Raw genomic sequence first — 16,359 nt, 5'->3', positions numbered from 1 at the left:
TACAAGGGAAGTTAGGGTGGTACTTCGTATTACATTTTACATTATTTTATCGAGACTTATATTTTTTATCCATACTATCCTTATAATATTTTATAAAATTATAGATACTATATTAATAAATTATAAAAGAAATGTACTGTCAATTTGTTTTTCAAATTTAAATAAAGTATTGTATAGTAATTAAATATTTAAATTACATTGTGTAATTAATAACAATGAAAAATGAAATTGTAATATTAGAGGAAGATCATAAAATAATAAAAATAAACTTCTGATACTGTGTTGAAACCTGTTCCACTAAGACTGCATATGGCATACTGAAGAGATTAAATAAATTCGAAATCGCGATCTTCGTCTCGTAGTGTCGATAAATTACTGATTAAGAACATAATCCGTTCTTATTGGATTTTGCCGTTTATTGCATATGAGCGTAATTTCAGTCGTCCGTCTTCATGAGGCATTGAAAAATTTGTAGCTATGCAAGACGAAATTGTTGAAAATATTGTAGCGAGCACGAGTGTGTTTGTGTGCGATCGGGCACACGTGTGTGTGAACGGCTTATCGATTCGCCGACTAGTCGCGGGCGCCTTTATTCATGTGCGCCGTATTTGTAAATGTGTGTGTCGTACCTGGTTTCTGGGAAAGCAGTTAAACAGGAAAAATAAACTATCCGGATGTTTCTAGAAGGTTCCAGAAAGTAAACAAAAGAGTATTTAAAGGAAGAGACGATCGCCGAGAGAAGAAGAAAATAAATTGACCGTTGCAGAAGTGAATTCAGAAATAAATTGACAGTGATAGCAATGAAATAAATAGCACAGTGAATAGTGATATATGAACAGTAGTGTAAATAAATAGAATAATTCATAACCTAAACTTAGTAATAATTTAATAGTGTTTTTAAGTCCTTTAATAATTAGTGTAAATAAATAGTTTTTGTCGTTATCAGTCTTAGAAGTTAATTTTGTTAAACCCACGAACATTACAATATCGTATCTCAACACAGAAACTAGTCCGTTTTTAAATGTAAAATTCACATGTATTTAATGTGTTAATAAGTCTTTCAGACATGTGCATGATTTATGTGGATTCGACTTCTCTAAAACCAAAATTAGCATGCAATTTACATATGGCTGATAAAACCAAAATCCAAAATAGTGAACAATTGAAATATTGACATATTAACAAAAGTTAAACAAAAACCCTCTCATGGTAAGTATATGTATTGTATATACTGTGGAGATGAACATACAAATTGAAATATCAAATTAAACACACGTATGTTAGAAAGGCAAGGCACACACACGAAAAACATACATTAACAAGCGTCCGACAAGGTTGAAATTAATGATCGATTCATCTGTAAGTAATATACTAATTTTGGTTTTAGAGAAGTCCAATTCACATGCACATGTCTGAAAGATTTAATACATTACATGAATATGAATTTGTTGATAACTTCATTAAAAAAGCAGAGCAGTCTCTGTTTTGAGATACATAAGTCGGTCTATTTCATATTTACTACGTCCTTGGTTACAGCGACCATTTTGCTATAGAGATGTTAAATCTAAGTCCCTTGAATTTAAAGCATACTTTAGTACAACATTCATGTGGCTACAAAATATANTGACCATCATTCGACGGGATTTAGTTAGTTATGAGTTAGTATAAAATCGATATCTGTTGTGAGCGAATTAGAAGTCTAAACAGTGAGATAAATCTACAGCGATATAAATCATAATCGACTGTCAGATAAACAATTCATAGTATTTCTGGGTTAAATATAGTTCCTATTATTGTCTATTTGTTGTGAAAGTTTGATTATGACGTAAAAGCACCTTATAAAGGGTGCCTGTTTCCTGTAATACAATATAATATATAGGCGGCATGCTCACTTAGCGACAATTTTCTAACAGTGTTTTCCGGCAACAATGAAATTGATGCGAATACATTACCAATTCTCAAAGGCGCCATGCGAACTGACGCTTGACTCCCTGTGGCTCTCACAGTTTCCAAAAGTGTTAAATAAGTTACTTATATTCGGAAGTTTTTTTTTTTTGACCAGAAGCACTAGAAAATTCGTTATTACTGTAAGAAATAACAAATCCAACATTTGCTTTTATTAATTAACTTAATTTTATTAACTCGTGCTTTTTTAACTTTTCTTAAAAAAGATGAATCTACATTCTGTATAAATTTAACTGATTTTATTAAAAATTTGGTAAAAGTTGACTATACGTCTCCATATTCAATTAAACAAAAGACTGCAACTTCATAAGATTTTTATCGTCACTATAATTGATAATATGTAAGTGATTTAGTGGGTTCTTAATTCATAATGTTATTCTATTAATATATATCACCAAATTTTATTATTCTGTAATGTTTCCATGTTATGCTGCATTCTTAATATAGGTTTGCAACCGAGAAACTGCTTATTCTACGTAAACAGATAAATACGTATGCACTTGTACAGTAATTCCGTTAAGCCATATTGATTTGAAACATTCGCCAACCAGATTAAGGCAATTCAATCAGATTCTGAGGAATAGAGGGTATATGTATAAATGTGTGCACTAAATAATCGATTCCACTAGACGGTGAAATTAATGTATGCATGTGTCTTAAAAGACGATGCCATAGCCCAACCTGTGGAAAAAGGGAATTAATTCAATACCATCTAACAATAAGAGGAACAGGAAGGAAACCCTGCCGGAATTTCTGAAAGAGTACAATGAAGTACTAGTCTATACAGCGTGATTACAAAGTTAGGAATGACGCATTTAGTTCAATGAATCTTTTTTATTGAAATAACTAGTTAACTAATACAGATCAGTAGTTCTCTATGGTGCATAAAAGGACATCGGATAACATTCAGATGCAAAAATCACCTATTGTAAATTTATTATTCACACACACACACACACACAGAGATATTATTGAACAATTGATCACATGGCTGAAGATGAATTCAAACCAATCGGTCTTAGAGCCCTATTACGGTTTGAAGTAGAGAGGTTTTAGTGGAAGGTACCCACTCCCCAGAAGGAAATTCGTTTAGCGTTCGAGATTACTGATTCATGAAATGGGGGTGACCTTCAGGAGGGACGCTAAAGATTATAGGCGTGCTGTTGAGAAGAAATACGTTCGAGATGGCGATCAACATCCGGTAGCTTAGATAAATTATTGGCTAAGAACTTAAAACTGTTCTTATTACTTTGGTTTACTGTCACGCTGTATTGCCAAATAAATTCCATTGTAGCGCTTTGTGAAACATTTGAAATATTACACCGCTAGATGGAGATATACTGCCTGTAGTTTGATATTATGCTATCTTTAACGGAATAACACCAGACGAGGACAAGTCCCTTCAACTACTGCCAAATTATTGGCAACCACTCCCGACCTCCCTGATGAATTCATCGATTACCTGAGTAACCTACCCAACTCCTTAAAATAACGTCCCCCCCCCACACACAAACGTATAGTTCATTTTCAAAATACACAATCTCATAACATTAATAACCACAATCGTCTGAACAGGACCTAAATTGGTCTTATAACGGCTTTAGGTAGAGGGGTTTTAGTCGGAACATCCAAGGACACCTTCTTCGGAAATCCGAGTCATATGGACAGCTGGGTGTCTTTCGAAGATTGCCCCTCTTCCACAAAAAAAAATTAGAACAAGTAAGTCCAAATTCGCGATCCACATTTAATAGTCAAGATAAATAATAATGTTTTGTTATAGAACGAAAAATTAAAAATGCACCCATAAATAATTACATTGTGCTTCCATATTGAAATCAATAAAATGTAATTCATTTTACTATTGCGGCACCGTATTTGATTAATATATATGTAATACTTTCTATTGTTATAAGGGTTATTGTATACGATCGCATTCGTAGTGATTACAGAGTGAGTAAAATCAGTTTTTAAAAGTAATTAAATACAAAGTGCAAATGCATTTTAAATGTAAAATACAAAATAGATTTCCCTTTTATATTTCAAATGCTAAATGCAAAGTAGGTATTTTCGAAATAATTTTCAGCAACAAATAATTCTTCTATATGCTTCCTTATTTGTCTTTGTCATCGTTTTAATGATACTGATATTAAAATAGTTTGCTTAGCGTGAAAGAAATAGGGTGGCGAATAATTTTATTGATGTGAAATCTGATCTTTTGTACATTGTAGTAAGAGAAATAAATTGAATCCATAGTTTCTTTAGCTTTGGGTTTGTTTACATGTTGTTACTTTCAAACAAAACAATGTATTTTGTATTGTGCTTTGGATTCTACTTTGACTACTACATACACGTATGACTAATTACGTTTATGGTCCAGGGCAATTTATTAAGCTTCAAAAGAAATCGTAAGTATATATATAACAAAATTAACTTCTAAGACTTATAACGACAAAACTATTTATTTACACTAATTATTGAAGAACTTAAAAACACTATTAATTTATTACTAAACTTAGGTTATGAATTATTCTATTTATTACACTGCTGTTGATATATCACTATTTCACTGCTATCACTGTCAATTTATTTCTGCAACGGTCAATTTATTTCTCCTTTTCTCGGCGATCGTCTCTTCCTTTCAATACTCTTTTGTTTACTTTCTGGAACCCTCTAGAAACATCCGGATCGTTTATTTTTTCTTTGAACTGTTTAACAGCTTTTCCCAGAACGCTGGCACGACACACACATTTACAAATACAGTGCACACGAAGAAAGGCGCCCGCGGCTAGTCGGCGAATCGATAAGCCGCTCACATACACATGTGCCCGATCGCACACAAACACGCTCGTGCTCACTACAATATTAAATTTATGTAATATTTTATATGTGTGAATTTTACAAGCAATTAATAAGGCAAAAGTATTTAGGTGTTCATCGACTGCGGTTTTAATTTCAATTATATTTATGACCCATTGTTTCAGTTAAATTATTATTCATCAAACTTGAACTCGTGTGTACACAAACTGCATACAACAAGCCGTATAGGTTGCTTTTTATATGCAAGTAATTATATTGGTGAATGCATTTGTTGGTGTCCAACTAACAAACATAATTTACAAACAAAAGCATAATTGAACATATGCTCATTGCTACTATTCACACCAGAATAATGAACAAAATGCTAGGGACATTGAAGACACCGTTTCAATTTCTTAAAAAAAAACATGTCTGGATATATTGCAATTTATTGATACATAAGTATTTCGTTAATTTATAAGGCTCTTATTATACAAAACAGTGAGTATACAATGAAATTTTATTTACTATAGTAGTAGTGGTAGTGTAAACTGCAACACCTACAGAAAGAGTAGAAAACCTACAGAAATAGAAACCTTGTAAGGACATACAGAGTAGTGTTGTGTACTGACAACTAAAATATTAACAAATTCCGAATAACGAAACGTGAAGTGAACAAAAAGCAACGCTAATCGTAAAATAACTGATCACCGGTTAGTGGGTTTAGTAACCGGTTAAACTGTCTATTAAAAATAATATAGACGATAACAACTGGTTATTGAAATAAGAGGTTATTTTGGTCCAGGATTACTATAAATAAATTTCAATCAAGTCCGTATTTTATGGACCACCTATTCCGACCCCCCCCTCAATACCTCCCACGCTTAACCATTTTCCCCCCTCAACCCTTTCCCCAATCCCAACCCTCCATTCCCTTTCCGGGGATGAGCAACCCTCAGGATATATCTCCCCACTCGAGGAGGTGTTTTAGTAGGTAAAAATCCAACATTACCTCTTTCAGGGGGTTTCTTTTGAAGATTTCCCTTCCTCGAGAATAATCTAAACAAAAAAGTCCGTATTTCGGGGAATATCTATAACAATCGCGGTTGTAAGTTTTTGATTGGAACTTTATGAGAGTTTCTGATTTTGTGACTAATGTATGAGAACCGTGAATCTATAAACTGAGTAATTAATTTAACCTATACTTGGCGGTTTTGAATTGTGATTCGTTGAACACAATATCTTTAAGTACCTATAATAGTAACGACCTTTTAGCTAACAATGGGTAGACATTTTTAATAAATTTTTAACAAAAACGACTCACTTTTTGATAAACGACACGAAAAAATTAATGTAAATGGCATTAGATATTTATTATTGTTTAAACAACATGAATAAGTATATTATTAGCCTCGAAATGTTTCAAACTATTTCTTTTCCTAAATTTTTAATAAAGGCAATTAATTTTTTTATGAAAATTGCGAAAGGCATAAAAATAGACACTTCCTGAAAATACTCTTATTATTGTTTAAACAATTTAGTGATGTAACGGAAACAGAAGTAAATAGTAAATTTTTACGGAAGAGGAAACAGAAGCGGATGCGGAATGCGGAAGTGTAATGATTTTAGGTGAATCTGTAATGCAGTGGTCGTGCAAGCTTTTTGCGAATATTTTATTACAGATTTTATATTTGACATTTGCGTAGTTAATATCAACAAAATAATTACAAAATTGCATTTTTAACTTAAAACTTACAACACTGAACAAACACTATACAAAATAAATTAGCGCTATAACTATGTTGGTATTTTCGAAATGAAATTATTAGGACTCTTAAGGGGGAGCTAGAAGTCCGAGACGTTTCTAGATTAAAGTAGGAAACCAATAAGAGAATAAAATTTTGAAAATATTTGGAAATAGATTTAGGCCCTCAAGTACAATAAAATTATTTGCACAGGGAAAGTATTACTTGTCGCAAATACGCTAATACATCCTAAAACTAAAGGGTGGATAATAATACGTTCACAACGTTACAGTGGGGTCGCCCAATAGGCTGTCTAATATGCAACATTCCTACGAGTAATTTCATTTAAATTGTCTTTGAAAACGGTGAAGTTCAGTCAACAGATAACACTGATAAATTTTTACTTGTTTTATTGTTCCGATATATTTATTGATTTTTAGAGAGATGAGAAATAAGATTTTGTTAAGTTACGGTGAGCTTCCATCATAAAAAAGCGGAACCAGATGTGAAAAAGTATGCGGAACTTCCGCAAGAGTTGCAACTTGTGATATTAAACAATATGACAAAGTACTTGCCCCAATTGGGATGTTTCTAATTTTTAACAATATTAAGAAATACATGAACAAAATGATTAAAATTAAAATCATATTTCCAGAGAATTAAAAAGTGAAAACCTTCACTGAGTCGACTATGTAATATAATTATTATTGATGAAAAATTTTGTTGCCACAAGTCTACTGGATTCCCTACGATGAATATTTAAATTGTATTATGTGAAATCGATTTCAATTTGGTCGAGTAGCAGCCTAGTTTAGTCGGTTGGTTGTTGGTTATTTTATTATCTATCTGGCGGCAGCGAAAAAGAGGGTTAAAAGGAAAAAATAAAAAGTTGAAACGTCACTTACGAGACAGTCTGTTGTCGAGCGTCGGATTTTCCCAGTCGTCGTCTCGCTGCGTCCAATTGCGACAGTCCCGGCGTCGCACGCTGTCTTGTCTCGTGCTGACGCTGTCTGTCGGCAAACGGCTTGGGGCTGCAACAAAATATATGAACCTTGTAGAATCTCAAAGATATAATAACGAGGTTTAAAAGATCAGATATTACAGTTGGGAAATCAAGATGAAGATAATTTCGATAAAGAAAAGTGAGTTGAATAAAAAAATTAATTTATATGTACAATTTCATTTACACCAATCGTTAAACTTATTCCTTACTTTTTCTTTCTAGTAATATTAGGGTGTTTCAATTAAAGTGACTGTTTTGTTTTTTTCGAAAAACATTGAAAAATCGATGGAGTATCCATAGACATAGATCCTGTTAAAATATGAGGCTTTGATATTATTATTTAGATGTGGCATCTTGCAATTTTTTTATTTAAATAACAAACGAATTTTTATTCCTTAATTTTGGAATTTTATCATTCGACAACTAATTACCGTATATACATAGTATTTTTATAGGAGGGCTTTATTAAAAAAGGCCTTTCTTAAGTTTAGCTGTTATATATCGATAGTTATCGATTTATTAGATAATTATCGATAACTGTTGATATATTGATAACTAATAGATAATTAGCGAAAATATAGATATATCGATAGTTTTCAGTTGCTATTAATTGTTACCGATACCTATGTATATACTATAGATAGTTTTCTCCAGCACTACCTACGGGTATGCAAATGGTAGATATCTATATATTAAAAAGAAAATATGAAATGCCACGTCCACGCTTGTTATTAAATCCTTTGGCGTAGCTAGGGAATTTAAAATTAAACATGTGCATATGCAAAGGCCTCACATAACTTACTTCATTTATATACATAATTCAGAATAGCAAGCGGATTTTGAGGATTCATCTCAGGATTCATTAAGAATTGTTAATGTTTCGGTTCTTCAAATAGCTATCACGATCCTGATCGTCAGTATTTTATTGTCGCAAGGGGGATATATATTCTTTTCATACTTTTACAATGCTTTAAAGTTTCGATAATTCTACATCACTTTATTTTATTTTTATTTTATTTATTATAGATTACGGGTTTACAACCAGTTACAAAAAGAATACAATAATTTTATCAATATATTTCATTTTTTTTAGTTGTGATATAGTGCCAACATTTATAAGGGTAGGAGAGAATGTATTCCAAATTCGACGAAGTCTTGCTATAGGATTAAAGTAGGCAAAATTTGATTTGTATGTAGACTCTGCCAAAGGATTTGGGTTTCTGATATCGTAGTTAATTTTTCGGTTTGCAAAATGTGCAGATAAAGGGGGACAATTTAAGTGTCCAGATAGGAGTTTATATACAAATAAGTATGTCATGATATTTAGGGAGAGAAATTATACTTAAAAGTGAGTATCGCTTCATATAATTTGTATAATTGTGATCATTCTTTTTTATTAGATTTCCATGAGCATACCTTATTGCACGATATTGTATGTTCTCTAGGATTTTTTGGGATTGTTTTGTATAGGGAGACCAAATCAAAGAACCATAGGTTAAGAGAGGTAAAATCAGAGTGCATTAAAATGACGTGAACAAATTTTTATTCCAGAATTCACTTCTTTGATACCTACTGCTTTTATCCAAGCTTCTATTAGTTTACTTTTTTCTATAATTTTCCGAATATATTTTTTACATATATAAAACGGTTAGTTTTTATTGGAAAGTAGTTAATGTAGGTGAAGAGTGAAGATCTATGTCTGAAGTGCTATTGCAGCTTTTCACTGAACGTATTAACTTTTTATTTGATTTAACTTTAGAAGAAAACTTCGTCGACTCCATCACCAAAAAAATTTTTACTTTTTTATCGTGTTTTATTATTTTAATAAACAATTTTACAATTTGCGTGCACAGTTCCTATGTAAATTTTTCCCTCATTCGAATTATAAAATTTGCCACCAGATGGTGTATGCCCATTTGACGGATCCCAATAGTCCACCAGACGATTTGTGTTTCTGCTTTTTGGTATGTTTTTCTACGATTGTTACGATTTTGTAATCGTAGGTACCTATTCTGCAAGGCCTTCGTCCCTATCATAAAGTGGATCGTTAGGGATTGACCATTCGCCTTTCAGCTTTTGCTATGGTGGCTGAATTTACGTTTGGATACAGGACCGATACTTTTCACATATTTTTAACAACACAAAAGTCTTTATAAAGAATTTTTAAGTACCTAGACGGTAATGCTTGTTACATGATACAAATTATTAAAAATTGGTACAAATACTAAGAAATTGGGGCATCTAACATTACTGCGAGGCGGACCTAATTCTATCTAATACCGAAAAAAATATTTTTGCCGCCCCTACTTTTGAGCCACCCGTTGCCCCCATTGCCCCCCCTCCCCACGCTACGCTAGTGCCTACTGTTGAATGAATTTAGTTTTCAAGGAAAACTTTAGTCTCTGCCACTATATATGAACACCGATCTGACACTAAAAATTGGCCAGATAAAGTTGGTAAAGGTTACAGTTTACCAGCAACGTACAGAAGAAGGATGTAATTACATACGCCCACTACAGTGATTATTGATGAAACCGCATTATCCACGGGACAGCAGTTTAATTGAGAAAGGGGAATGCGTCAGGCGAACTTTCGGTGTTTTAGAATTAATATTTAAAATTTTGTAGTATAAGCAAAATCGTAAAATTTAAACGCTTAAAAAATTCAATTTTTTCGATGAAATACATACTTCAGTAGTTCATTTAGTTTATCGCTTAGAATGTAGAATTATTGAATGTAAAAAATTATGTAAGAATCTATATTTATAAAAAGTTATACAAAAAGGGTTAAAATTAGAGAAATTAATGTTTGGAAACAATTTATTTGAGTTAATAACAATAGAATAAATGCTATTCAGCAAAGGCTAAGTCCGATCGTATAATAAACGTTAGGTTACTGTTGGAAACATAGACAAAAAAAATGGCCTAAATGTTTCGAATTAAGTTGTGAACTAAATACAGACTAAAGTGCGATAGAGACAAAACAAATGTGCGGTCAGTAGTTGTCTGAGTTTATTATGGCTTGCAGAAAAGATATAGGTTTTAAACACAATGCAACTTTTTCTCTTTCTGGAGAGCACTCAGTCCATTCGCTTATTCCAATATTGGAAAGGATTGGCATGTCATAATTACCGAATTGACTGTACCTTGAGGTTAGGGTAGGTTGGGTTGGACTATGTATCATAGAAAACGAATGTGTTGTTTTCCATACATCCCTTAATTTAGTCATAAAATATAATAATATAATTTAAAGCTGCCTTTACCGAAAATAAGCAATTTTTAAACATACCGTTTTTCACTTGATGCGTTTTTAACATTTAAGATTTAATGAATGAAATCTGCATTTCTTTGTGTTTATGAATTACTGAAACCATTTGTTTATCGTATCAAAAGCAGATAGCATTATACCTACTGCTGATATTTTATACATTTTACACATGAGTACATACAGCTAATTAACATTTCTTAAGTGTGTAATTATCGTTCGTCATTAGGGTTATCGCTGGACAAGGAATAAGCATAACATTTAACAAATAATACGTACTTACACTATTTTTATTTTCATATTCAGAAACATTTACAACATAAATATGATTTTAACTTTTTAATATGTAATTAAAAACATGTATGTTTTTTGTCTTATTAACTTTCCAGTGGGAATTTATAGTAATGCTAGAAATCCTAAATTTTGACATATCTTTGTTACAGTTAAAACCAGTTTTTAGATAGAACGCGTTTTCCCTAGTGAGAACTAGTTTTTACTAAATGACTTTGTTAAAACTAGAATTAACTAATGCTCAAAATCAAAATCAGTTAAAACTAGTTCTTGCTAGACAAAACGCGTTTTTCTGAAGCAAGTCAGTAAAAAGTATTCCGACCGAAGTTAAAATTCATTGGCTCTGCCAAAAAAATGGTTGCCTTAGTGAATCAAAATGCCTTTTGATAGTTTATTTTGTAATAACAAGTAGATCCTCATCCTTAGTTGTAGGTAGTTTAAGGTAGTTTAGTATGTTAATCAATGTTCCTTAGCAATGTTCGTTTTTTAAATTTTGTGGTTGTGTTCTGTTGACTTGTTTGATTATTTTATTAAGTTTTGATTAATATTGTCACCTTGGCAACTACTTTATGTCGATGTTTCCCAAAATGTTCTTTTAGCGCAAGGTCCCTACAGTTGTAGGGTTGAATGCTACAGTATTTAAGTGGATGTCTCTGTGTGTTTTATTCTCTTCCACTGGGAAGTTAGCCGTGTGGACCTTTCCGGTCGCACCCAGACCAATTTTTTAAAATATTATTTGTTTTATTAATATAATATTTATTTAAAAATGGGTACTTACGTAGTTTTCTACGAGACGCTAACCAGTCTTCTAAAGAGTTAAGCACGTTGTTATTGTCTTTAGATTTTTCATCTCGTGAATTGTGTCTAAGGGCTCTTCTTCTCTCTTTACTAGTCAGCATGCATTCTTCGAGAAGTTCGAACCAATCTTCTAAGCCGTCTGGTGCACGTAAAAAAATCTTGCCATCTCGACCCAAAATAAGGGCCACCTGAAAAAATGTTATCTTTTACGTTTTGTAGGTATACAAATATTTAATAATTAAACAACAATCATTTGAATAAAATAATTCGAAGTGGTCTGTATTCTGTCGAAACTGCCAGACGCGGATCGCGATTTCGATCTTTTTGGATCTCATGAGCGCGTCGCATACACCTCCGACAGAACACAGATCAACTTTTACCTGCTATCTTAACAGCGCGTTTTAGAAAATACCACAAATGGCGCGGTAAACGCTATCTGTACTACGATGCTACATTTTAGGATTACCTATGCTCCAACAAGGTCCATTTGTATGGATATTTACTTGCTGAAACGCGCTGATGAGATCCAAAATGATCGAAATCGCGATCCGCGTCTGGCATTTTCGACAGAATACAGACTACTTCGAATTATTTTATTCGATTATGGTAACGTGTCTATCAGGTTAGCTACGCCGGGATTCGTTTCAGCAAGTAGATATCCATATATTTAAATGGACCTTGTTGGAGCATACGTAATCCTAAAATGTAGCATCGTACTACAGATGGCATTTACCGCGCCATTTGTGGTATTTTCTAAAACAATCATTTGGTTTGTTGCAGATATTTTTAGATTTATTCATTATTCATATCATCCGGTGGGTAACATGTCCTAAACGTGTCAAAAGTCATCGACGACCATATAAAATTAATTTTTCTATCCCTCGGGAACAGCATTTTTTCTTCTGAATAAAACGTACCCTAATTCTTTTCTGTACACTTGAAAATGTGTCTAAAAATTTTATGATTATCGATTGAGTAGTTAAGGCGTGAAATTGACCACAAAAAGCTAATCTTTTTCTATCCCTCGGAAACAATATTTTTTCTGGATAAAAGGTACCCTATGCCATTTTTTGCACCCCTGTATAAAATTTCATAATGATCGGTGGAGTAGTTAAGGCGTGAAAATCTGACAAACAAACAAACAAACTCGTATTCGCATTTATAATATTAGTTAGGATGCACCGGACAACCGGGCACCCGTCAAAAGCAGTACGGTTAACGGTTTATGTCTTCGTTTTGGGGGGTTTTCCATTAAAAACCAGCCTCACCAACGCCCTAAATCGCATTCAAATCCCGTTCAAAAAGTCGTTTAAACATTAAACCAATAAAATTGTAATTCTTGGTGAATGGATTTTTAACGACAGAGTTGAGGTGAAACCGTTGAAATGAGCCTATAATGTTTATATACAGTAAAAGTCTGCAAGGTGACAAAATCATACTAATAAGTCATCGTTAATAACCTAACCTAAACCTGATAGAAATTGTGACGTATTATTCACGAGAAAAAGTAACTACAAGAACTATGGTCCGGCTCCTAGGATAGCCCACTTTTAAAAAAATACGGTTATGATTATTCGAAACATTTTAAATTTCGCGGGTTTATGCTACTAGGCAGATGACAGTTTGCTTGGTCATGTTAAGATGATGCACGCTTTATAACCTCCATTATCTAAATCATTTTGAAAATTTACAAATTTAAAACAAATCTCGTTGCTCTAAACTGTGAAAATTTATATTTAATCAGCGAATTATAGGTGAGAGTTATTATTTTATTTCCTTTTTCGTATTTTTATGAAATTATACTCAATCCGAGTGTAATTTCCTATCATGGCCCATAATATAATTCCCAAACATAGTCCGGGCCTTCCTAGGTTTATTCAAATGTAGTGTTAGTATATTTTTGTGTTTGTATGTTTGTTTGTTATAAGTTTGACTTGTTGTTGATATTGAATAATAATGTATTAAATTTGAAGTCAGTAATAAAATATAATAATATAATTTAAAGCTGCCTTTACCGAAAATAAGCAATTTTTAAACATACCGTTTTTCACTTGATGCGTTTTTAACATTTAAGATTTAATGAATGAAATCTGCATTTCTTTGTGTTTATGAATTACTGAAACCATTTGTTTATCGTATCAAAAGCAGATAGCATTATACCTACTGCTGATATTTTATACATTTTACACATGAGTACATACAGCTAATTAACATTTCTTAAGTGTGTAATTATCGTTCGTCATTAGGGTTATCGCTGGACAAGGAATAAGCATAACATTTAACAAATAATACGTACTTACACTATTTTTATTTTCATATTCAGAAACATTTACAACATAAATATGATTTTAACTTTTTAATATGTAATTAAAAACATGTATNAGTGTTTACATTTGTGTTAAAATGCCAAAAGCTTTACTACTTTTTTAGATATCTTGTTTCTCAAATAAATATATAACAACTTCCATTATGTTTTTTCTTTACGTTACTTATCTGTAAAATTTTACGAGGTTTTGAAATTAAGTGGGCCTTCATTGGCGCCTGTACCTTAGTAATTAATAAATAATACAAATTAGGAAAAACAACCTATCGCAATACAATCTTAACTACCAATTTTCATTAGGTAGGTGTTTTGTTATACTTATTGAATTATTATTGTTGGTGTTTGTTTTTTCATTTTCCTCTGATAGAATTACCTGACCGGATCCTAAAAATATTGCCAAATCCGCTGGGTACTAGAACCAAACCGGGTACCTGGCTGGTCCCTCCTCCTTTTTATCCTTAAGATAAAATAAAACCGGGGAGTTAATTCGGCTTTCCTAGATTATATACATACGTCTATAATTCTCCCCTTTTTACTAGTATCAATCTACCACACGAAAACATGCACCAGTTAAGTATATTTTCTCAAAATTTCATTACACTCGACCAGGGCCGGCTTAGACTTTTGCAGGCCGCGTGCAACGGCAAAGTGGGGTCGCTGAGGTTGTGATTCAGGAGAGGGTGAAAAAAATTGGATGTATTATACTGGTGTATTCAAAATTTTAAATACAGGGTAATTGAATCATAAACAGACTCACGGAAAATAGAAACAAACTCTTTTCAGTTATTTAGTATCTCAGGTGCTACTAAAGTATTTAAAGCGTTAGATAAGACCTTACTAAGGTATTACGCTGATGAGATCAAATAAGATCGAAATCGCAATCTGCGTCTAGTAGCTACTTTCGATAAATTTTTGACCGAAAACTCAAACGTTCTTCAGAAATGGGCTTTTCTTGACTTTGCTGTAATTAATAATACTGCAGTAGTCTATTTCATCACATAACTCCCGCTCTATCGATTTCATAACCAATCCTTCTTCGGCTGTAGAAGATCGAAAAAGTTTTTAACGAGCTTTAGTTTTGAAATACTCCTAGAGTCGTCCCTGCAGTTGACAGAAAAACTTTTGTCAAAAACTACAGACTACTCGAGGTACAACTCAGTAAACTTAAATGAAATCCCAAAAGGCGAGCATATGAGTTGGCGGTAGGCAGGGATGATGCAAACAAAATGTATTACAAAAAAACATAAAATTTCACTAAATAAAATTGGAAAGCCCACAGAACAAAAGTAAAACCCACTGCAATCTCGTGATCTTCCTCTATTACATTTAATTCCATTAATAGATAACGCAAAAATTGACACAAAAATCTACTGTGTGTCTATTATTTATGCCTCCCCCGCCGTCACTTCCTATACAATGTAATCCATTGGGTCCTTGGGTATTCAGAAATCCTCTCAAGAAATAGATTAAATGTCTTTTTTAATATTACATTTTGAATGAAATATTGTTCACTAAAATTTCGCCAAAGCCACTAACTTTCCGATACATCCGCTGTGCACATTGTTGGCAAGACTTTCAGTCTCTCTCGAGAATAAAATTTATAGTATGTGACGTTAACTACCGTCTTACATGTGAAAAATGGCTCTTTACTGGAGCTATCGTTTATTGAGAGGCTTGAGGCATAATACATTTTACAAGATTTGTGAAGTAATGTAATAAATATGCCATTAGTAAAGTCGCGTACTTACTGTAAATATACTGCTATGAATATTATTTCCTAACACTGAAAAGAGATCTTAGAGATTTTGTGTATCCTTGATTCAATGTTAGTAAAATTAAATGAAAATCATACTCATACTAATCAGGATCGCAGGATTGCCTTGGCGTGGCTACAATAGTGTTTACTCAATAACTTTTTTAAAACGCAAAATAATTACAAAAATTAAAATACCTACTTGTACAAATCCGACCAAATTATTCTATAATTTATGCATTTTTAAATATACTAGTAAATCGTTTTTTATGTTTTAACTATAAGGCAATGGAATGTTCGTTTATCATGAAATGAAATTGGTATTCGGTGAAATAAAAATTTTGTAGGGATTAGCGAAATCTAAATTAAAAAATATCATTACAGAATTAGTTCTTTTATATAGAATTAAAAAACAAGTAGT

The 16,359-nt window shown here is 32.4% G+C and overlaps 1 protein-coding gene across 1 annotated transcript in view; it reads right to left on the bottom strand.

Annotated features, from left to right (window-relative positions):
- LOC108733882 overlaps positions 1-16,359 on the bottom strand; it is a 170,516-nt gene that overhangs the window by 6,028 nt on the left and 148,129 nt on the right. Inside the window, exons 3-4 of the mRNA XM_018465229.2 lie at positions 11,843-12,050; positions 7,412-7,537 (exon numbers count right to left, since the gene is read on the bottom strand). Coding sequence (XP_018320731.1) covers positions 7,412-7,537; positions 11,843-12,050 — 334 coding nt within the window. The remainder of the gene's footprint in view (positions 1-7,411; positions 7,538-11,842; positions 12,051-16,359) is intronic.

This window comes from Agrilus planipennis, unplaced genomic scaffold (assembly GCF_000699045.2).
Source record: "Agrilus planipennis isolate EAB-ADULT unplaced genomic scaffold, Apla_2.0 scaffold85, whole genome shotgun sequence".
NCBI lineage: Eukaryota > Metazoa > Arthropoda > Insecta > Coleoptera > Buprestidae > Agrilus > Agrilus planipennis.
The sequence above is the reverse complement of the archived record's forward strand: the minus strand, read 5'-3'. Positions and strand labels throughout refer to the sequence as shown.